The sequence below is a fragment of the Amblyraja radiata genome, chromosome 27 (assembly GCF_010909765.2).
Source record: "Amblyraja radiata isolate CabotCenter1 chromosome 27, sAmbRad1.1.pri, whole genome shotgun sequence".
NCBI classification, from domain to species: Eukaryota; Metazoa; Chordata; class Chondrichthyes; order Rajiformes; family Rajidae; genus Amblyraja; species Amblyraja radiata.
Window position 1 is genome coordinate 32,516,401 of NC_045982.1, and position 25,874 is coordinate 32,542,274.

Consider the following 25,874-nt stretch of genomic DNA (forward strand, 5'->3'; position numbering starts at 1 on the left):
AGGGGGGAAAAGTATTCAATAGGAACCTGCAGGGTAACTTTTTTACACAAAGGGTGGTAGATATATAAAACGAGCCGCCTGAGGAAGTAGTCGAGGTATGTACCATCGTGTTTAAAAAACATTTGGACATGTACCTGTATAGGATAGGTTTAGTGGGATATGGGCCAAACACTGGCAGGTGGGACCAGGGGCGGGGGCCAGAGGGGACACGTCCCCTCCATGTTTTGAGAGGTGGGGGACATCCCCCCAAGATTTTGTATTCCGGATTTTAAAACCCGGTGAAATCTCCGCTTTCCGCGAGACAGTGGGGGTGGGACTGATGATCGAGGGCGTCGATTGGACGAGAGAGACGTCGGTCAGCAGGCAATGGGGGCGGGACATGATTCAGCACGATGATTGGAGGAGGGAGTGGGACTGAGAATAGAGTGCGGTGATTGGAGGAGGGAGACATGCCACAGACCTGCGCTTCATCCGCAGCCAGGATCGATCCCGGCCGGCTCTCCGGCGCTGTCCTGTCCCCACCCGAGTACCCCCCCCCCCCTCACGGGTGACCAGAGAGGTCGGTAGTAAAGATCCTCCACTATAGGATCTTTGGTCGGGAGTCAAACGGGAGCGGTGCCCACAGGCCCACAGCCAGCGCAGAGAAACAGCGCTAAACACAGCTAACTCTGCCTGTCCCGCCAGGTGAGCCTACAGCCTTCCTGGACTTGCGGGAAACATGGCCAGCGCGGAGAAGCAGCACTGGTATCCCGTCAGTCTAGACACGGCTGTCGTTAACCCGGTGAGACAGGCAGTTGAGTTGCATTTAGCGCTGGATTGAGGCTCCGAAGCCTCTCGCGTGTGTGTGTGTGTGTGTATGCGCGCCTGGCCGCCAAAAAATTGTGTCGCCCGTCCCCTCCATGTTTTGATAGCGAGCTCCGCTCTTGGGTGGGACAAGTGTGGATGGGGCATATTGGTCGACGTGGGCAGATTCGGCCGAAGGGCCTGTTTCCATGACGTATGACTCTATGACCATGACTCTATATGGAAGGAAGCCATTCGGCCCAGCAATCTTCTACAAGCTTTTGAAGCACTTATTTCACTATGACCTATTCTGTCTGACCATGCCCATTATCTCCCACCACCCACTTACACACAAAGGTTAATCTACAGTGGCCAATTCACCGACCAACCAGCATGTCTTTAGATTTTACAATTTAGAGATAAAACACAGAAGCAGTCCCTTCAGCCCACCACTGGCATTGACAAGGGATCACCCCGTACACAACTTACAATTTTACTGAAGCCAATTAACCGATAAACCTGCACGTCTTTGGAGTGTGAGAGGAAACCGGAGCACCCGGAGAAAACCCATGCGGTCATGGGGATAACATACAACTCCATACAGACAGGACCCGTAGTCAGGATCGAACCGGGGTCTCTGGCGCTGTAAGGAAGCAACTCTACCGCTGCGCCACCATTTGCACGTTCTCCCTCTGACCACGTGGGTTTCCTTCAGGTGCTCCGGTTTCATCCCACGTTCTAAAGACGTGTGGGTTTGTAGTTTAATTGGCTCCCTGTAAATTGCGCCTAGTGAGTGAGAATGAGAATGTGGAATAACAGAGAACTGGTGTGAACGGATGATCAATGGTCAGCATGGTCTCTTGTGGGAAAGATGACCTGTGTCCGTGCTGTATCTTACAATTCAGTTCAATTCAACTCATTCAGGAAACATGGAACTGCATTTTCATAGGGTGTCAGGGACCTGGAGATTATTCAACAGTGTTTTCCCAGGGTTGGTCTTCCGAGTTCAACATTAAAAGTGCTGTACGCTGGAAGAAATGTTGCCTCTGTGACTGAACCAAATGCTTTATGTATACAATATCCTGCTGTGACCCTTCATTAATGCTAGTCATCTGCTTATAAATCAATTTGCTCTGCAGCTCTATCTATTTTAGACATTTGAACCATTTCATGAAAGTAAGATTGCATTAAAAAAAAACAACCACCAAATTCTCCGAGGATGTTCTAAGACAAATAAATTGTGACTTTGGTAAGTGAATACTTTGATCTCATGACAGGACTGTAGTAATCCTGTCAGGTAAAATCAAATAACTGTATGTGTTGTAGCTGCAGCAGAGTAAGAACTATTTGGTTGGATTAAAGGGACATTTTTCTCTGAAGTAAACCAAAAAATAATTTTTGTTTTGTTTCGAGATACAGCACAGAAACAGGCCCTTTGACCAGTGACCCCCACACACTTTAAACACATTGGGGACAATTTTACATTTATACCAAGCCAATTAACCTACAAACATGTACGTCTTTGGAGTGTGGGACGAAACCGAAGATCTTGGAGTAAAAACATACAGGTCTCGAGGAGAACCTAAAACCTCCATACAGACAGCACCTGTAGTCAGAATCAAACCCGATTCTCTGGTGCTGTAAGGCAGCAACTCTACCGTTGCGCCGCCGCACCGCTGTGCCGCTCGACATCAAACCTGCCTTGCCTGCCGCAGAACTTGCCTGGATGAGGAAGCCGCCAAGCCCGACCCCTGCTTACCCCGTAGACCAGAGAGGAGGGAGTCAGAGTCACAACGGAGGGCCTGTAAGCAGAATGGCCGCGAGAGACAGCATCCCACGAGGGAGTGGGCCGCTGGAGGCCCTGCAGCAGACCGGAGCTTGGCTAGACCGGACGTGACCTGCAGCTGCACGGAGCAGTGGAGGATACCAATGGCTGCACTTGACCAGGCCGACCCTGCAACACCGACAGGACAATGGGCCTTCATGGTCAGGTTAAGAACTCTGTACATATAACAACTTGGACTTGAAAATGGCGATTTCATGTGTACTGTCTGAGTATACTATTTCTGCACCTGTGTACTGTATCTAAGATGAGTATATGTATAGTAAAACTTGTACTGAACAGTCGGCAGAAATAAATTCCACTGTACCTCAGTACATATGACAATATGACAATTTTGTACCATTGAAACATTAAAATCATTGAAATCGTTGCCCCAGCAGGATATTCTTTAAATTTCTGACTTGCAGGTGGATTCACCCTTGTTTAAATGAGTGAATAATGTAGTCTGGAGGTCATAAAGCATGTAGCATCAATGGTGATGTTATCACTGCACTGAGTCACAGCAGAAAGTGCCGGGTCTAATTCTGAATGGATGGGGATTGACCAGGAACTGCATTTTGTTTTATCAAAATGAGAAACATTTACTTTCTCAAATCCATTTTGCTGTCCCACCTCCTCAACTCCCCAGGAAATGTCCTCTGCAACCATAGGATAAGGAAGGGCATTCTTGCGATTGAGGGAATGCAGCGTGGGTTCACCAGGTTAACTCCCAGGAGGCGGGACTAACATACGATGAAAGAATGGGCTTGTATTCACTGGAATTTAGAAGGCTGAGAGGGGATCATAGAAAAAGATATAATTCTTTCAGGACTGGACAGGCTAGATACAGGAAAAACATTCCCGATGTTGGGGGAGTCCAGAACCAGGGGGTCACAGTTTAAGAATAAGGGGTAGGCCATTTAGGATTGAGATGAGGAAAAACTTTTTCACCCAGATAGTTGTGAATCTGTGGAATTCTCTGCCACAGAAGGCAGTGGAGGCCAATTCACTGGGTGTTTTCAAGACAGAGTTAGATTTTGCTCATTGGGCTAATGGAATCAAGGGATATGGGGAAAAAGCAGGAACGGGATGATCAGCCATGATCATATTAAATGGCGGTGCTGGCTCGAAGGGCCAAATGGCCTACTACTCCTGCACCTATTCTCTATATTTCTATATGCAACACCTGTCCCTATACCTCCTCCCTCAACTCCGTCCTGGGATCCCGATAATCCTTCCAGGTGAGGCAGAAGTTCACTTGTACCTCTTCCAACCTCATCTACTATATTCACTGTTCTAGATGTGGACGCCTATATATCAGCAAGACTAAAAGCTGAAAACCTCTGCTCAGTCTGCCTTGGCCTATACAATCTCCCAGTTGCCAAATATTTTAACTCCCCTTCCCACTCCCATACTGATTTTTCTGTCCCATGCCTCCTCCATTGTCAGAGTGAGGCCCAGTGCAAATTGGAAGAACATCATCTCATATTTCACTTGGGTAGCTTACAACCCAGCAGCATGAATATTAATTTCTCTAACTTCAAGTAGCCCTTGCATTCCTTTTCTCTCCATCCCTGACGTGACCAAAAAGATTGATGAGGACAGAGCTGTAGATGTTGTATATATGGACTTCAGCAACGCATTCGACAAGGTTCTGCATAGTTGGCTGCTCTGGAAGGTTAAATTGCATGGGGTCCAAGGAGAGACAACTGAATGGATAGAAAGTTGGCTTCAGTTCGAAGCACCATGTTATAGGAAAGATGTTGCCGAGCTTGGAAGGGTACAGAGAAGATTTACGAGGATGTTGCCAGGATGAGAGGGTCTAAGCTATAGGGAGAGGTTAAGTAGGCTGGGACTATTCCTTGAAGCACAGGAGGATGAGGGGTGATCTAATAGAGGTGTATAATATCATGAGAGGAATAGATCGGGTAGATGCACAGTCTCTTATCCAGAGTAGATTAATTGAGGACCAGAATACATTTAAGGTGAAGGAGAAATGATTCGATAGAAAACTGAGGGGTAACTTTTTCACACAAAGGGTGGAGGTGCATGGGACGAGCTGCCAGAGGAGATGGTTGAGGCAGGAACTATGCCAACATCTAAGAAACGGTTAGGCAGGTACATGGATAGGACAGGTTTGAAGGGATATGACACAGGCAGGTGGGATATGTTGGTTGGTGTGGGCAAGTTAGGCAGAAGGGCTTGTTTCCACACTGTATCACTCTATGGCCTGTGCTAAACGTTGGACAGCTACATTGATACTTAGATAATAAATATGTTGTTGTGGAAAGATTGCAACTATAGTGACTATATTGCAAAGAATATGCAAAGTATTGTAGGGAAATTATATAGCAAATAAATAGCAGTATAGCAAATACAATAGCAATTGTCAGGGTATGAATAATGTTTTTCAGTGAAAGCACAAATATTGATATTCTGTGATGTATTGAGGAGGCCATATTCGCTGTTACAGTCAATTAACTCACTCTTCTGAAAACTATAACGAAAGTATTGAGGGAAACAAACAGTTGTGAAGAAGCAGCTTACTAGGTTTTCATTTGTCGTAATAGGGAAGGGTGCAATGATCATCACCTCTCCCTATAACTCACACCCTCAAGTCGTGGCAGCATCCTCATAAATCCTCTCTGCATCCTTTCCAGCTTGACAACATCTTTCCTATAACATGGTGCTCAGAACTGAACACACTACTCTAAATGCAGCCTCTGACATCTTTATGCACCATAAAATCAAAGCCTGCTAGAACACAAGAAGAGATTTAGCTAAGCCACTGTCTTTTAATCTTCCTGTAATGTCTACTCTAATTCTACTTTTCGTTTTACTCACTCTTGCCTTCAATATTCCTATCTTTACAAATGTTTATCCATTGCAGGATTCAGGCCTGACTGCTTCCACGAATTGATTGATGAATTGAAAGGCACGGCATGGAAACAGGCCCTTCGGCCCACTGAGTCCATGCTGACCATCGATCACCTGTTCACACTAATCCTATGTTACCCTACTTTTCACGCTTTCTCCATCACATGGGGTGGCAGAATGGAACAACGATAGAGCTGCAGCCTTATAGCGCCAAACACCTGGGTTCAATCCTGACTACGGGTCCTGTCTGTACGGAGTTTGTACATTCTCATCGTGATCACATGGGTTTTCTCCGTGTGCTCCGGTTTCCTCCCACACTCCAAAGATACACAGGTTTGTAGGTTAATTGGATTTGGTAAAATTATAAATTGTTCCTAGTGTGTGGGATAGTGTTAGTGTATGGGGATCACTGGTCGGCACAGACTTAGTGGGCCAAAGGGCCTGTATCCATGCTGTACCTCTGTAACTAAACTAATAGTTAACCTCAGTTGAACTATTTTAAATATTTTCCCTCGCTTTACCATGTCATTAACAGTGGAAGCATCTTATTAGAACTGTCATTCAGTCTGAAGAAGGGTTTCGGCCCGAAACGTCGCCTATTTCCTTCGCTCCATAGATGCTGCTGCACCCGCTGAGTTTCTCCAGCATTTTTGTATACCTTCGATCTTCCAGCATCTGCAGTTCCTTCTTGAACACATTATTAGAACTGTCATGTGGTTAACAAGAACACTGATTGGAACAATGAATGTGAATTTGAGGAAATTTTAATAGGAAGTTCAATGTTAAATATCGTTGCTTGTTGACTCAAATAGCATGAACGCTCAGGAAGGAACTGCAGATGCTGGTTTAAACTGAAGATAGACACAAAATGCTGGAGTAACTCAGCGGGACTAGCAGCATATCTGGAGAGAAGGAATGTGTGACGTTCGGGTCGAGATCCTTCTTCAGACTTGTGAAGAAGGGCCTCGACCCGAAAGTCACTCATTCCTTCTCTCCAGAGATGCTGCCTGTCCTGCTGAGGTACTCCAGCATTATATGTCCAGCCGCTTGGTCTGCTCATAAGTTCCTCTAAAGATTTTTTTTAATTAAGTCATTAAATAGTCTACATTAACTTTGGCAAAACAAATAATCGGAAAAGGCACACGGTGGGATTTAGATAATATGCATTAAGAAATATGTGAATACTATAGGATGGACATGATATGAAGTATTGAACATTGTCATTTAGCGTAACTGCCTTCATCTACCTTAAGTTTAGTTTTAGTGTAGTTTAGAGTTTCAGAGTGGAAACAGGCCTTTTGGACGATCGAGACCACGCCGACTAGCGATCCCCGCACACTAACATTATTCTATGAACACAAGGGACAATTTACATTTATACCAAGTCAATTAACCTGCAAACCTGTATTCTTTGAAGTGTGGGAGGAAACCAAAGATCTAGGAGAAAGCCCACACAGGTCATGGTGAGAACAGACAAACTCCGTACAGCCCAGCATCTGGGGTCAGGATCGAACCCAGGACCCGTGTCTCTGGCGCTGTAAGGCAGCATCTCTACCGCTGCACCACTGTGCCACCCTTGGCCTGGCGCTTCACTAATTGGTTTTAGCTCCATTAACTGAAGGGAGAAACATGATTATAAACGCAAGTTGTGATGATCAGAAAGTCTTCCTTTGGCATAAACATCACTTGCAAAGGTTCAGTATTAGCCAGAATGATGATTGGAGTCACGATAAAAGGCCCAGTAATTACTGCGGTAAATTAGAATGACAATTCATTAAAGCTGTATGTAAAACAGCAACTAGGTAAAAAAAAACATCTTGACAGCTGGAGGCCTAATCACAAGTCATGAGGAATTTTTAAAGCTTGTGACAGTAACAACACTGGGATGAATTTTAGACAGTAAATCAACTTCTGCAGTGCTTTGACAGTATAAAGAACACTTGACTAATGAAGCCAGTTGTAAATTTGTGTAACAAGTTCCTACGACCTTTATCAGGCAGACTGGTGGACTTACTGTGAAAGCTCAGTTCTTTGATTTATTCACAATGTGCTCGTGCACAGCCCGTCTTTGTGTTAGTTTATCCTCTTGGCAATTAAATCAGACTCAATGAACCCATGAAAGATGGACACAAAATGTGGGATAACTCAGGCAGGCAGCATCTCTGGAGAGAAGGAATGGGTGACGTTTTGGCTCGACACCCTTCTTCAGACTTCACCCCATTATTTGGGTAGAGTGATAAATTCATACAGATCAAAGGCCCCTTGGGCCAACATCCACACAACCAAGATACCCCATCTAAGCTAGTCCCGTTTACCTACGTTTGGCCCATGTCCTTCACAACTTTTTCTATCCATGTACCTACCTAAGTGTCTTTCAAATGCTGTTATAACATCTGTCACAACTACCTCCTGTGGCAGCTCGATCCATGTACCACCACCATCTTGAATGAAAATATTATCCCTCAGGTTCCTATTAAATCTTTCCCATACTGCCTTAAAACTATGTCCTCTGTTTCTTGATTCCCCCACCCTGGGTAAAAGGCTCTGCATTCACCCTATCAATTCCCCTCTTGATTTTATACATCTCTATAAGATCATCCCTTAGCCTCCTGCGCCCCAAAGAATGATGTCCCAGCCTGTCCAACTTCTCCCTGGAGACCAGGCCCTCAGGTCCTGACATCAACTTTGTAAATCTCCTCTCCACTCCTTCCAGCTTGTCATCTTTCCTATAGCAGCGTGCTCAAAACTGAACATAAGTGCAGCATCAGCAATGTCCTGTAAAACTATAACATTACATTATAAGGGTGGCACAGTGGTGCTGCAGTAGAGTGGCTGCCTAACAGTACCAGAGAGCCGGGTTCAATCCTGACTACAGGTGCTGTCTGCGCAGAGTTTGTACGTTCTATCTGTGACTGCATGGGTTTTCTCCAGGTGCTCCGGTTTCCTCCCAGACTCCAAGGACCCACAGGCTTGTAGTTGAATTGGTTTCTGTAAAATTGTCCCTAGTGTTGAAGGTAGTGTTAGGATACAGTGCGATCGCTGGTTAATACGGACTCGGTGTTTCCGCGCTGTATCTCTAAAGTCTAAAGTCTAATTTAGGCCCCCCCCCCCCCCCCCCCCCCCGAGTCCTGACAGCATCCTCGTAAATCTTATCTGCAATCTTCGCAGCTTAATGAGACTCGTGGAATAATGTGGGGAACAGAATGTGTTGTTACACATGACTGCACACATTTCTACCACATCACCTCGCAGTTGTCATGTTACTGAAAGAATTAGCTGCTTCTTATCCAATAGTCAATATTGCTAATGATCTTTGCTATACACCTAATCACATTTAGTGCACCAAGATAGATAGATACACTTCCATTATAATAAGAATTATTCCTTAATTAACACTAAAAGATTTATTAGTGAAATATTTCTCATTCCTAGTGCTATCATATTTGTCATGTGTTCAAGTTAATTTGCATTTTGTATCGCATTCTCACTGATTGATCTCTTTTGCTTTGCCATTGGCAATAATAGTCTCATTTATTCCTATTCAAGTATTTTCTATCATAAGGACAGGAAGAAAGGATTGTGATAAAATATATTTTTATTCGCTCTTTTTTCATCATGGACAGCTCTTTGTCACGCAAGTTATCAATCTATAATGACGCCCAGGAAGGACGCCACTATGCTTGTTAATCCTGGCTAAATTGGACCAGCTAGGACTTCAAATGGGGCTAAGTTTCAAGGTTGCTGGGAGATTTGGTCAAATTGGAATTACTCTCTGCAGAGCTGGGACAGGTTGTGAAGAGGTGTCAGAATGTCTGGAGCTGAGATACAATTTGCAAGCAAAGAATGGGAAGATCTGCAAACCCTGTCAATCTCGTGCAAAATGCATAGAATGGATTGGATGGCTGCAAACCAGACATACACCTTGTAAATAGTTGTAAATAATGTTGCAGAGTCTGACTTTGCCAAGTGTTGATTGGATGAGGTATTGAGCCTTGTCTGGGTTTTCTGTTAATCAGGGTAAATGTTTCCAAGTTGCTTTCCTCTTGAAGCCCGTTGTGAATACAATGTATTGAACTGTTGTATAATTGGGTTAGGGAAATGCATGTTATGTATGGGGTAATCGATATCTGTAATTGGGTTATTGAGAGACCACCCCCATGTGGTTCGGCTCCTCGAGGTCCGGGGACCTGTAAAAGTCCGCGACCACGAGGCTCAGCATCAATCTTCTGGAAGAGCGCTTAGGACCGCATACCCTTCTGGAGTGTCTCTGTCTGGGCCAGGCCTAGAGGGCTTGAACAGGCAGACACAAGGATCAAACCCGCGGTGGGATAGGTACAGTGTGTGACCTGTGACGCGCTTTGGGTTTTAAAAAATGTTGTTGTTTCAAGTGCTTGATTCAGTGTTTTTACTGAAACTAGACTGGGGGGAAGCTTAGAAATGAGCAATTATCAATGGGGGCTCATCTGGGATCTCAAAAGACCCCCATACACACCCTTGCGATCAAGGGTGTTGAGCTGTTTCGATCGCGTGTGCAGAAATCAGGCCCACTGTGCAGTTTTCGCATTGAATGTCGGCACTGTGTGAGTCGGAGCGGATCGATCATTCGCGTGCTTGGGAAAGGGTCTAATCGAGATCATTAGAATGGTCCAACAAGCATGGGAGAGTGGTTAGCACGCCTTTGGGTTGGAGGTCCATAAAACCAGGCTGGGGTTAGAGGCCCTGCTGGGGTTGGGTTAGAGGCCCAGTCCTTGGTTAGAGGCCTAAAACTGGTCATAGTTGGGCAGACTGCAGCTGCTTTAATGAGAGCCAAACGTGCTTCATCGGACTAGGAGTGGCCCAGGGTTTGACCTGGTATCCAAATGGTGGGGTATTAAAAGACAGGTCTCGCCTTCGACCGAATCGCTGCCAGGAGCGTGAATTGAGAAGGTACACTTCGAAAAACGGCATTGATAATTCACAGCGTGAAGCGGCTAGGTGCTGCATCCTTAGTACTTAGCAGATGGTATGTCTGTGTGTAGGTATCTGAGTCTCTCCCTGAAGTTTGGGACGAGAATCCTCGAGAAGGTACCGAGCCTTGGATAAACTGGGTATAGATTGGCTAGAATACTCTAGTTTGTTCAAGAATTTAATTGGGCAATTTTAGCTGATTCGAGAGCCCACGTAGTAAAAACGATACGCACTAAAAATTAGGAGTTCGAGTTCAAGTCTAAATTTGCAGCGAAATTTCCAAATACTGGATTTCATATTGAAGTTCTGCGTAAGGTGGGATTCGAATTCCTGTATATAGAACTTCGAAGTTGGTGCATGTCCGTGATTGATTCGGAATAGCGGCTAATCATCAGCGAGTTGTAACCCTCTGTCGATTGTTGATTAGTACCTGATAGCGAAGAGTAGCTGAGAGACAGGAGCCTCCCTACTTGACGAAAAGTACTCCGAATAGCGAAGGGTAGAGGTCCCCCTATAGAAGTCCAGTCTTAGCAGAGGGATAGTAACATTTGGGAGGAAATGTAATCATTTATGGAATAGTACCCCTCAGCAAAGAGTAAACTAGGAAGGGAAAATCTTCGGTATCAGAGGGAGAGGTTCACTGCGTGATACCCGCGTGACTCGACGTCGAGATCGAGTGTTCGTGAATTGTGCGCTAGTGCTTTAAATCATTTTGTAAATTGTAAAGAATAGTTTTTTGTATTGGTGTAGGATCAGGATTTAGTGAATATTTTCTATATGTAAATATATTTAGAGTAATTAAAGGTTGTGGCGGCTCCCAAGGGTCGTGCAATCATACTGTCGAACCCCTCGGCACGGGAGTGGTTCAGTCCGGAGGCGGCCCTTAGCCAGAGGGTTTAAAGGTAGGGGTTTGGGTGCCATCTTTCTCTTGTTTGGTCTTCCCTACAACCGGGAGGAACATAATAAAAGGTGCCTCTCAAAACACTGGACTTCGTGCTTCCTTTTGAGACCCACGCACTACAAAGTTAAGATTTAGATCGTGTTAAGTCCGCGGACCGTTGCTGCTTGTGCGAGTGTTTACAGATTTAAAACTTGAAGCAAGAGTGTGTTTAAGTTAGATATTCGTAGTGTTTAACTTAGATATTCTATTTGTTTAAGATTGTTTTGTAAGAATCTGAATCGGGGTGGTTTGATCAGGGGTTGTACTCCTTCGATCGCTGCATCCTGCTGATTGATTGCGCCACGAGGAGGATTGATTAAAGTGGGGTTTACTGTATGATTACAGTTTATATTGGGGTGTGATTTGGGTTATTGATAATCGGGGGAATATTTTCATTCTTAGTTATAGTCTTGTTGGCGTGGTTTTGTTTTATTTGTTTGTGCCAACTTAAAGTTAATTAAGAGAGAGAGAGACTGCTGCATGAGAGACTGCAAGTGGGAGTTAGACCCTTTGTTTGGAAGTTTTGAATTGAATGCAGCGATTGTGATTTAACTGATAAGAGAGTTGGGAGAGACTGAATAGGAGCGAGTGGTTTGAATAATTAAACTGGAGTGATTGGGAGATAGTTGAAAGGATGCGATTGCTGGAGTAAGTGTGAATCGGAAAGATCGTTGACCATTGTGTGGGAGAGATTCCATTGACCTTGGCGTCTGGGAGAAGTAGTGAGAGAAAGAGGTGTCTGGAACCTTTATTTTGCAATTTGTGTTTTGTCCATTGTTCTGAGATGGGGAATGTCTCTGAGAAGGATCGATCAAACAGATTTGAAAGCCTGATAAGCATAATTTGCGGGCAGCTTCCAAATGAAGCAGATAGACTGAGGGAATTATCAGAGAAATTAAACACACTTTTGAAAGATCAACTTTGGCCATTGGGGGGAGTAAAATCTTTAATCAGGATCAACTATATAGAGACAATCGTTAGAAATTATGGGAATAGTGAAGAAGCAAACGAGTTAATTCAGATGTGGAAGGCATTCTTCACTAAAAGAAAAATAAAGAAATAATTTGTTTTACTATCCACCCTCAGAATGGCGGCTTGTAAATTAGGAATAGGAGAAGATAATAGAACTGATCCTTCTCAGGACATTTCAGAGCGGGGACAGGGAAAATTAATAAGCCAACAGAAGGAGCAGGAGCAAGAACAGGAGAGAGTGTCATCTATCAAAAAGGAGACTGCTGAAACGGCTCTTAAAGGGAAGGTGCCAATGGAAATTAAATCAGGTAAATTGGGTAAGAATGAGAAAGGGTCTGCACACCTTGAAGGGAATTATATGCCAAACTGGGCAGAGTCCTTTGGAGTAGATATAGAGCCACAGTGTCCCTCACAGAACTCTCATGTTCCCAATTCAGAGGAACCGTGCGCAGCTGGCGAGCGGGCACACAGTAGTCAACACTAACTTTGTCGCCTCCCCCTAAATTTGAATCTGACATAGCAACATCAGGAAGAGATCTTCTATCTCCTGGGATTGCCCCACTGGTGGAGATTAATAAGGGAAACCCAGGAGCTAGAAAGAAGACTTCATCGACATGGGTGCCAAAATTAATTAGGGATTCCAGTAGTGAAAGAATAAAATACCGGGATAAAACAAATAGCCTTTTTGGGGATGAGATAAGGGGAGAATATGGATGGATTGGTCCAGGCATAAATAATATTATGGTGTCGGAACAAGTCACCACAGAAGAGAATTTAGTAAGAACTCTCCGTAGATAATGTGTTTGAAGGGAGATGTCCGCAACAGGTATAAATGTTCCCCAGACCACGGACAATCAGACATCAAGGCAGCCTGGTTCAACGGCAGCACGGAGATTAGAGGTCCGAATAAAATAAATTAGAACAAATGGGGATAAGGAGGAAGAAGTCCTCAAGGCCAGGATAGACCATTTACAGAACCAACCTTTCCTAGGTTTCCCTGGCGAGGTTGTAGAGCAGTGTTTTAGTTGTGGGGGACTAGGGCACTGGAGTCGGTCGTGTCCCATGAGAGAATATCATGAGGAAGGAAGGGGGCAGAGGAGGAGGCCACGGGGTCACGGAAACCAATGGATTCCAAGAGGGCACCGAGGCTCCTGCGACCCTGAGAGTAGAGGACGGGGACACTGGCAGGGGATCAGGGGGAAGGGACATTCCAACAGTCCAACCCATTTCGGTAGCTCTGACCTGCCAGTTAGCTGCATCTGATAAATACCATCTGATAAATACCATCTGATAAAATTAAAAGGCATCCTCACATGGCCTGAGAAACACTACTGTACATTGAATAGGAACATCACCCCTTACAAATAGGGGAAGATACATCAAACCTGACTCTCAGAGAACCCTCACTAAAGGAAGAAGTACGACAAGGAAACATAGTAGCTAGCGTGGGAAGAGATAATAACTGAGGAATGGAAATGGCACTAGGGGGAGAAGAAAGAAGCTTACTGTGCAGGAGGAATGGGAGTGGGGAAAGAAGATATTGAACCAATGTATTGCTGAGTTTTGTGCCTGCAGGACAGTATGTCAACAAGACACTATCTGGGGAGTGAGGTAAAAGAATGCACAGACCCCTAAGATCGGGAAGGAGACAGCATAAGGTAATGTAGCTCCCCGGAAAAAGGTGACCAGCAAGAATAATTGATACAGTCCTGCCCCTTTAAGACCTTTGGGAAGGCCAGCAGGCAGAGCGACATGCTCCTCAGTATCTCCACTCCCTAGTAACCGACACCATCAGTAGAAAGGAGGAAGAAAGGACCTACCCTAGTGCCCAATTTTAATTTCACCTAGCTACTGGAGGAATAAAAGGAAGGAGAAAAAGGACACTTTAAACATCTTTGAAAGAAATAACACCGACGACTTATAATGACTTCTGGGACAAACCTCACTCAAAAGGACTGATTTCAAATAAAATATTTCTCTGTGGTTTGGAGTAGAATACCTGAATTGCGTTTAAATTATGGGTTTTAGAAATAAATTTACAAATTATGGATTCGGTCTCGAAATTGTGCGGTGATGAATTGGGATAGACTTGTGGAATCTGATTTAGGACTAATTGGAGTTTGAGTATTAACTGACATTGTTATTATCTCATCCTCAGAAAGGCGGGAAAAGATGGAAAGGATTGTTCGGAAGAAGGATGGAACTTGGGAAGATCTGGTCATATGGAATTACTTGGGGAATATGAGAGTTGAATTAAAATTGGGATTAAAATTGGAATTAAACTTGGAACTTAAAATGGGAATTGAAATTGGAATATAATTGGGAATGGTCAAAGGAGGAACTGTGAGCAACAGGACTTCCCTTTGTGAGACCGGATTAAGGAATTATTCAGTAGTTGAGAACTGTAAAAGTGAGAACCCCTAGACAACGAATGAAGCCAATAGAATAAAAGCGAAAAAACCCCTATAGAATGAAGCCAATACAGTAAAAAGCTAATATAGTAATAGCTAATAGAGTAGAGAATTAACATCATGGAGAATTAACATAGTAATTAGTTACCATAGTGAAGAGTGCATACATAAATAAGAGAAAATGGAGGACAGACTTGGTTAACTGTAGGGGGAAACTTGGATTGTATTGGGAATAGTAGAGCCGATGTGTATTTGCCCGATGGATTGTTTAACCCTTGATGGTAAAAAAGCTTATGTTATCAAGGTGGAAAGAAATTGTCCCTGGATTTGGCATTTGTGATTGGATTTAGGATTAAATTAATAGTAAAAGTAATTGATTGTTTAAATTTGAACAGCTGGGAATGCCATAGGAATTGGAAGGGAATTGTATTATCGGCTACAATGTTGTGGAATGAGAAGAGGAAATGGGCATTGAAATTTGAATAGTAATTGAAGGCTGAGACTGAATCTGGTTAAATTGGAACTTTTATCATGGTTTGCCTCAAATTAAAGTCACGCCTGTAGGGGAACCTGGACTGAACCCAGCGGAAAATTATATGATTACCTGTCACCAGGTATACATAATAACGCCGTGTGTGGATGAAGAAGGATATTTAGTGTTGATCCTAGAATAATAAAGAGTATGTTAGGGAACAGATAGGAATAGGGATAGATTACAATATAATAGGTTCAAATAGATAATAGAATAGGGATAGGTTCAAGTGAAATATAAATAGTGAATGTGTGGGGATGTATGAGTGCATGATGGTAACTCACTTTGTCCCAAGCTTCTTAGGATTTTCTAGGGTTTAGATTCGACTGTGGAAGGTGATGGAAGACTGGGCAGTAACACGGATGGAGGGAATTTGCGCCCACGAAAACTCGGGAAGTTCCTCAGAACTTGTGAAGTCATGCCCTTGAAAACTAGGGGCGCTTGACAAGATTCTGAGAAGAGACATCATCATTTTGTGTTACTGATAGATGGGAAATGTAAAGCACACTGATTAGCTGGTTAGCTGATTATTGAGCCACTTTCGCTATCATTAATGATGGGTTATCATTATGATAAAAGGAAGGAATGTTAATCCTGGCTAAATTGGAGCAGCTAGGACTTCAAAATGGGGTTAAGTTTCAGGGTTGCTGGGAGATTTGGTCAAATTGGAATTACTCTCAGCAGAGCTCGTACAGGCTGCAAAGAGGAGCCAGAGTATCTGGAGCTTAGATACAATTTGCAAGCAAAGAATGGGAAGCCCTGCTAACCCTGCCAATCTGATGCAAATTGCATAGAATTGACTGGATGGCTGCAAACCAGACATACACCTTGTAAATAGTTGTAAATAATGTTGCAGAGTCTGACTTTGCCAAGTGTTGATTGGAGGTGTTGAGGCTTGTCTGAGTTTTCTGTAAATCAGGGTAAATGTTTCCAAGTTGACTTCATCTCGAAGTCCATTGTGAATATAATGTATTGAGCTGTTGTATCATTGGGTTAGGGAAATGCCTGTTATGTATGAGGTTAATCGATATCTGTAATTGGGTGATTGAGAGACCACCCCCATGTGATTCGGCCCTCGAGGTCCCGGGACATATAAAAGTCCGCGACCACGAGGCTCAGCATCAGTCTTCTGGAAGAGCTCTCAGGACCACGTACCCTTCTGGAGTGTCTGTCTGAGCGCGACCTAGAGGGCTAGAACACGCAGACACAAGGATCGAACCCACGGTGGGATAGGTACAGTGTGTGATCTGTGACGCGCTTTTGGTAAAATAAAATGTAGTTGTTTCAAGTGCTTCATTCAGTTCTTTTACTGAAACTAGACTGGGGGAAGCTGAGAAACGAGCAATTATCATTCTGATAGTAATCAGTCACTCATCAGGTCAATCCACACGTACTCTGTTCTTACTCCACCATTTCTCCCCTGTTTTTAGAAACATAGAACAGAGAAAAATAGAAAAATAGGTGCAGGAGTAGGCCATTCGGCCCTTCGAGACCGCACTGCCATTTAATATGGCCATGGATGATCATTTAAAATCAGTACCTCGTTCCTGCTTTTCCCCCATATCCCTTGATTCCTTTAGCCCTGAGAGCTAAATCTAACTCTCTCTTGAAAACATCCAGTGAATTGGCCTCTACTGCCTCCTGTGGCAGAGAATTCCACAGATTCAGAACGCTCTGGGTGAAAAAGTTTTTCCTCATCTCATTTATGACTATCTTGAATGTAAAAAATATCATATGTAAAACTAAACGCCAACATCCTCTTTAGTTTAGAGATACAGCGCAGAACCAGGCCCTTCGGCCCACCGAGTCCGTGCCGACCAGAGATCCCCGGAGGTTAACACTATTCTACACACTGGTGACAATTCACAATTACATTAAGCCAGTTAGCCTACAAACCGAAGATCCCGGAGAAAACCCATGCTGTCACAGGGAGAATGTACAAACTGTGTGCAGGCAGCACCCATAGTCAGGATCGAACCTGGGTCTCTGGCGCTGTAAGGCAGCATTTTGTTTGTCATTTTGATTTAGTTTAGAGATATAACGCAGAAACAGGCCTTTTCAGCCCACCGGGTCTGCGCCGACCTGTGATCCCCGCACATTAACACTGTCCTATACCCACAAGGGACAATTTTAATATTTACCAAGCCAATTAGTCAATTAACCTACATACCTGTACGTCTTTGGAGCGTGAAAAGAAACCGAAGATCACGGAAATATCCCACGCAGGTCACGGGGAGAACGTACAAACCCCCTACAGACAGCATCCATAGTCAGGATCTAACCTTGGTCTCCGTTGCAGCATTCGCTGTAAGGCAGCAACTCTACCGCTACGCCCAGCTGCTCCATTCTCTCACCATAACCTGACATAATGTATGACACAGACATTGAGGGCCGAAAGGCCTGTTCCTGTGCTGTACTTATGCGTTATTTACATGCCATGTGCCGAGTTATACCACCCCGTTTAACTGGTGGAATATTTTTGTTATACCCAGTTATTGTCATCATGCATGTGAGTTGCTTAGAAGGGCTGCAAAGAAGTGAGCTGGAGAAAGAATTATAAATGATTTGTATTCCCTTTCGCTTTCCACTTTAACAAAATGTGGTGTCCTAACTGAGTTAGTTAACTCAGAGAGACTCAAAATCAACTTGGAACCAAACTGATGTATTTATCTTAGACACCTTTTAATATCATCCAGATTTTTTTTTTTGCACAATTTATTTTAGTTTTTAGAGATACAGCATGGAAACAGGCCCTTCAGACCACCAAGTCCGCGCCGACCAGTGATCCCCGTACACTAGCACTATCCTACGCACACCGGAGACAATTCACTATTTTATCAAAGCCAATTAACCTTCAAACCTGTATGTCTTTGGAGTGTGGGAGGTAACAGGAAATCCTGGGGAATACCCACGCAGGTCACGGGGAGAACGTGCAAACTACATACAGACAAGCACCCGTAGTCAGGATCGAACCCAGGTCCCTGGTGCTGTAAGGCAGCAACTTTGCCGCTGTGCAGCCGTGCCACCCATTCTGCTCACTTCTTCAAGAAACATCATAAAAGCATCAGTGGCTTCCCCAATTAGGTTTCAAAAATATGGTAATGGCTGGCTCGTGCAAACGCCATCGTTCTGAGCGTGTGTGTGGTAAATTACATTCATTGTAGCGTACACCCTTGACAGCACAAAATAATATGTAGCAAATAATATGTAGATAGAAATGTAAATAGACCGAAAACAGTAAATCATTTTAAAAGTAAATAATTTTAAAACAGTTAAAACCGTAAAAAATCGTTTTTCATTTTTTCATCCAGTGTAAAGGTGTTATTAATCATTTTTCTGAAGGATACCATCAGGTACTGGCTGATGGGCTGGTAATTGCTCATTATAAATCTAATTCAACTCATTAAATTATATGAAAAGTTCTCCACCTGAAACATTAACTCTGTTTCTCCTTCCACAGATACTGCTTGACCTGCTGAATGTTTCCATAAGATTTTGATCCTATTTTCTTGGATCAGAGCTCTGTCTCTGCCTGAGTGTATCTGTGTTTGTCCGTATCTGTGCTTGTCTCTGTCTGTATGCGTATGTATGTGCCTGTCTGTGTGTGTGAATGTATGTATGTGCTTGTCTGTGTGTGCATGTGTGTGTCTGTGTGTGACTGTGTGTCTGTATGTGCATGTGCGTGTCTGTGTTTGAGTGTGTGTCTGTGTGTGACTGTGTGTGTGTCTGTGTGTGCATGTGTGTGTCTGTATGTGAGTGTGTGCATGTGTGTTCATGTGTTTGAGTGTGTGCCTGTGCGGGACTGTGTGTGTGAATGTGTGTGTGCCTGTGTGTGACCAGGGGCGGAAATCCCGGGGGGGGGGGAACAAGTGGGAAACATCCCACCCTGTTTTGAGAAGGGGGGGGGGGGGGGGGATTACCCCCCCCCCATTTTTTGTAATCCGGATTTTAAAAGTCGGTGAAATCTCCGCTTTCCGCGAGACAGTGGGGGTGGGACTGCTGATCGAGGGCGCCGATTGGACGAGAGAGACATCGGTCTGCAGGCAATGGGGGCGGGACATGATGATTCAGCACGATCATTGGAGGAGGGAAGTGTCGGTCAGAGGCAGAAGTAGTGTGGTGGGACTGAGGATAGAGCACGGTGATTGGAGAAGGGAGACGTGGCACAGACCTGCTTCTCATCCGCAGCCAGGATCGATCCCGGTTCTCCGGCGCTGTCCCGCCCCCACCCGAGTGCCCCCCCCACCCGAGTGCCCCCCCCACACGTGTGGCCAGAGAGGTCGGTAGTCAGACGTGAGCTGTACTCTCAGGCCCACAGCCAGCGCAGAGAAGCAGCGCTAAACCCAGCCTCTCTGCCTCTCCTGCCAGGTTAACCTACAGCCCTGCCTGGACTTGCGGGAAATATGGCCCAGGTTTACAGCCAGCGCGGAGAAGTGAGTTGAGCTGCATTTAGCGCTGGATTGAGCCTCCGAAGCATCGCGTGTGTGTATGTGTGTGTGCGAGTGCGCATGCGTGCACCGCCAATAAATTGTGTCCCCCCCTGTCCCCCGGTCCCCTCCATATTTTGATAACAATTTCCATGCCTGTGTGTGACTGTGCGTGTGTGACTGTGCGTGTGTGACTGTGCGTGTGTCTGTGTGTGCCTGTATTTTCAGCTGCATATCTCACTAAATGTAAGTGTGCATTTAAGCCTCAGCTATGAGAGAGACAATGCAATAATTTACATGCTCCATGTGGACTGTTACAAAATATTACATTTACATTTACACATACAACGGCCAAAATAATTATGAAAAGTAGGAAAACATGCAAACCTTTTCCAGTCCATCTTCCTTCAGGCTGACGACGTCCAGATCAAAGTCGGTGCGTAGTCCAGTGGTTTTGTTAAATATGATTCGGCCTGTTAATCCTTCCCATTGAGCCTCAAAGGGAAAATAGAGCATGGTGATTACACAGCAATACAAATCATTACTACAACAGTAAACTTTAATTACAATCTCACAATGAAATTATCCTAATTCCCCCTCCTTGTGGAATATGGTTAATTAATCATTGCCTTTCTTCATTCACTGGCTGCAGCTCGCTCCGTGAATTCCATTCGGCTCAACGCACTGATTTATAGGCACAGCCATTGTGAAAGTCATGTATCTTGTTTCAGACGTTAATAAGATTATGTGTCTCATCAGTGGCTCAGATGTCATTTGGAAAGAAGAAAGGGTGCTGCTTTCATCTCGCCAGTTCCTATTGCAAGCTTCTTATCTCCCAGCCTTTTGTAACGGTGCGTGTATCTGTCAGGAGTGGAGTGAGTGGAGTACTCACTAGAAAGTGGTGGAACGTCTTATTAGCTCTCTCATTAACCTTCATAACCCATGGTGACTGCAAATGTGCTGCTACCTAATGAATTAGAAACTTGGGTTCACCCTGGTCTCTATCGGTGGGCGCACCTGCTGACGTGACAGGAGCTGTAGGGGAATGATGAATGAATCCGCAGGAGAACCTCCCTGGAACTGCACTGGAACAAATCTGATGCCGAGCTGTAGAATTAGTGTCGCTCTTCGCAATCCGCCTTGTTTGTAATGCCTGGGAGCAGCTTGGTAGCAAATGGCCTGTGATCACAAATGTTTGAAGTGATGTTCTCTTGTGGAAAACCTGGGATGGTTTGTATTGAACAATAAGAGAAATAGAGGATGTAGGTTTGAGGTGAAGGGGGAAAGATTTAAGAGGAGTCTGAGAGGTAACTATTTCACACAAAGGGTGGTGGGTGTATGGAACGAGCTGCCGGAGGAAGTAGCTGAGGCAGCTGAGGCAGATACTATCACATCTATCAAAAGATATTTGAACAGGTGGATAGCAATAGTTTTAGTGATATGGGCCAAACGCAGGTGTACGAGTGTACATGTGACATTTTGTTCGGTGTGGGCAAGTTGGGATGAAGGGCCTGCTTCCACACCACATGACTCTTTGATTATGAATCCAATAACATTAGGCCAATAAACTTAAAACTCAGCCTGAAGACAGGTCTCGACCTGAATTGTCACCCAGAGATGTGGCCTGTCCCGCTGAGTTACTCCAGCATTTTGTGTCTATATTCGGTGTAAACCAGCATCAGCAGTTCCTTCCAACACGAAGTAAAACTGAGCTAGCACACAGGAGGAGCAACAAGGCATCAAGGCTGGGATCTGGTCATGCGTCACTGTCCAGAATCAGAATCATACTTTATACTTTATTAGCTAAGTATGTTTTGCAACATAAGATGAATTTGATTTGCCATACAGTACTAATAAAAAGCAACAGAACACACAAAATATATTTTAACATAATCATCCACCACAGTGACTCCTCCACATTCCTCACTGTGATGGAAGGTGAAAAAAAGTTAAATCTCTTCCCTTCTTTGTCCTCCAGCGGTCGGGGGGCCTCTAACCTTCTGTTGATGGGACGATCTTACTCCTGTAGCCCGTAGCGGGCCCGCCTCATCGGGGCGATCAAGCTCCTGCATCGGGAGGGGATTCTCAGCTCCCCCGCGCCGGCCGATCTACCCCATCTAGTCAAATCGTCGTGCGGTTTTGGAGCTTCCCGACTCGGTCTCTCCCAGAGACTGCGAGCCCTTGATGTTGAAATCCACAGTTGATGTTGAAATTGATGTTGAAGCGACGATCCCAGGCAAGGAATCGGCTCCGATGGTAAGTCAACGCCCCGCAATGGGGCTCAAAGTCAGTCCCGAGCAAGGCCTCCAGCTCAGCGATGTTAGGCCGCAGAGTGACCGGAGGTACGATCCGGAAAACCATTTCATCTCCGACAAGGTAAGAGATTGAAAAAAAGTTTCCCCCAACCCCCAACATAAAACAAACCGGAGAACATTGACTCAAACTTTTTAAACACATTAAAAATAACAAAAAAAGACGAAAAGGACAGACAGACTGTAGGCGAGGCTGTCATCGAAGAGCCACCCGATGGAACTTGAGGTTGAGCTTGAGGTGGACTTCTGATCCATGTGTGTTACAGTTGCAATAAGGCCAGCACACAACTGCAATAAAATGCATCAGTCTCTGAACCATTAAACTCTTCGCAGAGTAAGTGTTAGAAGCAGCTGCCTCTGTTGCTATGTGACGATACAGAACTTACTTTACACATTATAACCTTTATGGGCTCCAGAAGGCAATGTAAAAGGAAGAGCCTGCTATAAACATCACGGAACATTTTTTTAATTATTCCCATAATATTAGAAATGTTGATTAATGGAACGTTTCTCTGTTATAATATTGTACCAAAAGTCGGTGCTGTTGGTCAAGACAATTCAAACAGAAATGAAACAGTTTCTTGTCCAATTGTAATGTCTGTCAACAAACAACAAAAACAATGCCCCCAAGTCTATGTAGTTTGGAGCCTATTTGGAGGTTGTGGTGTTTAATAGTCTGATGGCCGTAAGGAAGTACTTGCTTGTGAACCTGAACTTAGCTTATCTATTCCCCTCATGATCTTATACACTTCTATAAGATCACCTCTCATCCTTCTAAGCTCGAAGGAATACAGTCCTAGCCTTCCCAACCTCTCCCTATAGCTCACACCCTCAAGTCCTGGCTACACACTCACCATGTATCTGATCTTTATACCCGCACAAGATCTACCATACATAGCATCAGACATGTACAAGCACAGAGGCATTGAAGATGACCATGCTCTGGGAAACCTTAGATTATGAACCTTAATGAAGCCATAATCTTGGTCAGCATGGACGAGTAGTGCCAAAGGGCCTGTTTCCATGCTGCCTGACTATGAATATGAGTACTGAAGGTAGCCATTCAGTCCAGCATACTTGTCAAGAGTCAGGTGTGTTTATTTGTCATATGTACCAAAAACGGAACAATGATAATGAAATAATATGCTTATTCTTCAAAACATTTATGTCATTCACCAACGTAACCATCAACACCCTGCAAATGTTACTCCTCTATGTAATTCCACTTTCAAAATTATAATTGAGTCTTTTAATGGAAAAAAGTGTGTGTGTGTGTGTGTGTGTGTGTGTGTGTGTAGGAGGGTCAGAACAAAGCCTGGCAAGTAAAAACAGACCTTTTGAAGTATATCTACTCACTGGTGCACTGGGATGTGTTTATCTTATTTACTTCATCAAAGCCATTATGATTTTGAACACTCCTTTCAAGTCATCTCTTATCTGCCTCCACTCCAATAAGAACAGTTCTTCATGTCAATGCCCATACCTGATGCAATTACAATATATCTCCAATAATATCAATTCTGCAGTTTAGATCTGAGTTGCAGTTTAAAAGTTAGTGGGGCTACTTCCAACGAAATTGATAGCCTTAAATTGGGTTTTTAGTTTGCTGTTCAACTGATTGCAATTCTGAAAGAAACATGAAAAATGAGGTAAAGGGAAATTCAAGGGGAAAAAGAGGTATTATCAGCATTGTATGTCCATAGTTTCCTGTCCATAATCACCCCATCATTCAATCGAGAAAATGCCAGAAGAAACTGCCTTCAACTCCCAAAACATTGTCCATTTCTCTCTACAGGTACTACCTGCTCCATTGAGTTCCTCCAGCAGTTTATTTGTTTGCTCAAGTGTCCAGCATCTACAGCCTGCTGTTTCTCATTTGCAGATCTGATTCCACTTAATGCCAATAGACTTGAAATGAGCACAACACATTAATGGACACAGCCACTCACATTGATTAGTGCGGGTGTCAGCGGTTATGGGGAGAAGGCAGGAGAATGGGGCTGAGAGGGAAAGATAAATCAGCCATGATTGAATGGAGGAGTAGACTTGATTGACCGAATGGCCTTATTCTGCTCCTAGAACTTATGAACTTATGAACGAATCTCTTCCTGCACATGATCCACATCCCTCCATTCCCCACATATCCTTATGCCCATCCCCAAGCCTCTTAAGTACCACTATCGTATCTGTCTTCAACACCCTGGCAATGCGTTCCACTCTCTATGTATGCCCCACACATCTCCTTTAAACCATATAACATGAAAGTAAATCAAGGACTGGTTTATGACAATGGCTTTGTCGGAAACACTGGAAACACTGGCTATGCATTAAAGGTACAAGTGAGTCAGAAGGAACTGCAGATGCAGGTTTACACCGAAATAGACAACAAATGCTGGAGTAACTCAGCAGGACAGGCAGCATCTCCAGATAGAAGGAATGGGTGACGTTTTGGGTCGAATCCCTTCTTCAGACGGTGAGGCGTGAAAAAGAGATATCAAAGGGGAAGATGTTCAAAGGAGAAGTATGATACAAGGTACAAATATGATCATTATTGAATTGAGGGAAAGATAAATCAGCCATGATGAAATGGTGTAGCAGACTTGATGGGGCCGAATGGCCTATTCCTGCTGCTATAAATGATGAGCTGATTGACCTTACGGATGTGTTCTCACAACCGGTTATTACCTCTTTTATGAAGTTCATGAAACGGCTCCCGAATCGCCAAGGCTTGTGCCGATGGCACTGCAACGAGTTAACCGTCATCTGAGGAGCTCGTTGGTAGGACATTGATACAATATGAACTGCATCGTATGTCAGAGCAGCATCTGTCTGAAATAAATGTGAAAACTGTTTAAGTTGATTTCTCAAAATGTCTTTGCTTACGGCAGCACACGTTAGCTCTGAGCCGGCAGGCTTTTGACAAGTAAGCTTTATAGCATAAATATTACAGTGCATTGTAACATTACTTACACTATAAATTATTCTGTCAACACTGCTATATTAATTCTGAGCAGCCCCTTTCAAAATATTATATAACTCATAAAGGTTGCTTTCATAATGGTTATCAGAAATCAAGGTGGCTAGCTGTCATCTATTGTTTGTCTGTCATCTAAATCTAAGTTATATAGATAACTCTACTAATCTGTAAATCTATTCTTGACAGTAAAAGACTTGTTCTGATATTTTTTTCCCAATCACAGCTTACTTAAGATTTAGGTTTTTACACTGGCTGTAAGATGGTTGTATTTGGTGGGATCTATTATGGTTCTAAGACCGACATCTAACTTGGTTGCACCCTCAGATAGGAATGAGATGGACAAAAGAGGTTACATTAATTTTAGAAATCGAAACTTGCTTTAGTTATTTAGTTACACTGTGCTGGATGGAAACGCCATTTCAAATTCTTTAGGATGGCATGGTGGCGCAGCGGTAGAGTTTCTGACTTAAGGGCCTGTCCCACTTTTACGACCTAATTCACAACCTCTGTCGAGTTTGCCCTTGACTCATACTCGCAGCATGGTCGTCACGAGGTCATAGGAGGTCGTAGGAGGTCGTAGGTAGGTCGTAGCAGGCCGTGATGCTAGTCGTAGGTACTCATGGCATCAAGTAGTTTGGGGCGTTTTTCTAGCCTGATGAAAAATGTCCACGAGTAAAATAGGTTGTGAATTAAGTTGTGAAAGTGGGACAGGCTCTTTACAGCGCCACTGACCCGGGTTCAATCCTGACTACAGGTGCTGTCTGTCTCGAGTTTGTACGTTCTCCCCGTGACCGCGTTGGTTTTCCCCGAGTGCTCCGGTTTCCTCCCACACCTCCAAAGACGTGCAGGTTTGTGGGTTAATTGGCTCTGGTGA

General features: G+C 44.1%; 1 protein-coding gene across 1 annotated transcript in view; it reads right to left on the reverse strand.

The window, feature by feature from the left end:
- grik3 (glutamate ionotropic receptor kainate type subunit 3) overlaps positions 1-25,874 on the reverse strand; it is a 579,584-nt gene that overhangs the window by 292,318 nt on the left and 261,392 nt on the right. Inside the window, exons 7-8 of the mRNA XM_033045484.1 lie at positions 24,709-24,852; positions 20,099-20,206 (exon numbers count right to left, since the gene is read on the reverse strand). Coding sequence (XP_032901375.1) covers positions 20,099-20,206; positions 24,709-24,852 — 252 coding nt within the window. The remainder of the gene's footprint in view (positions 1-20,098; positions 20,207-24,708; positions 24,853-25,874) is intronic.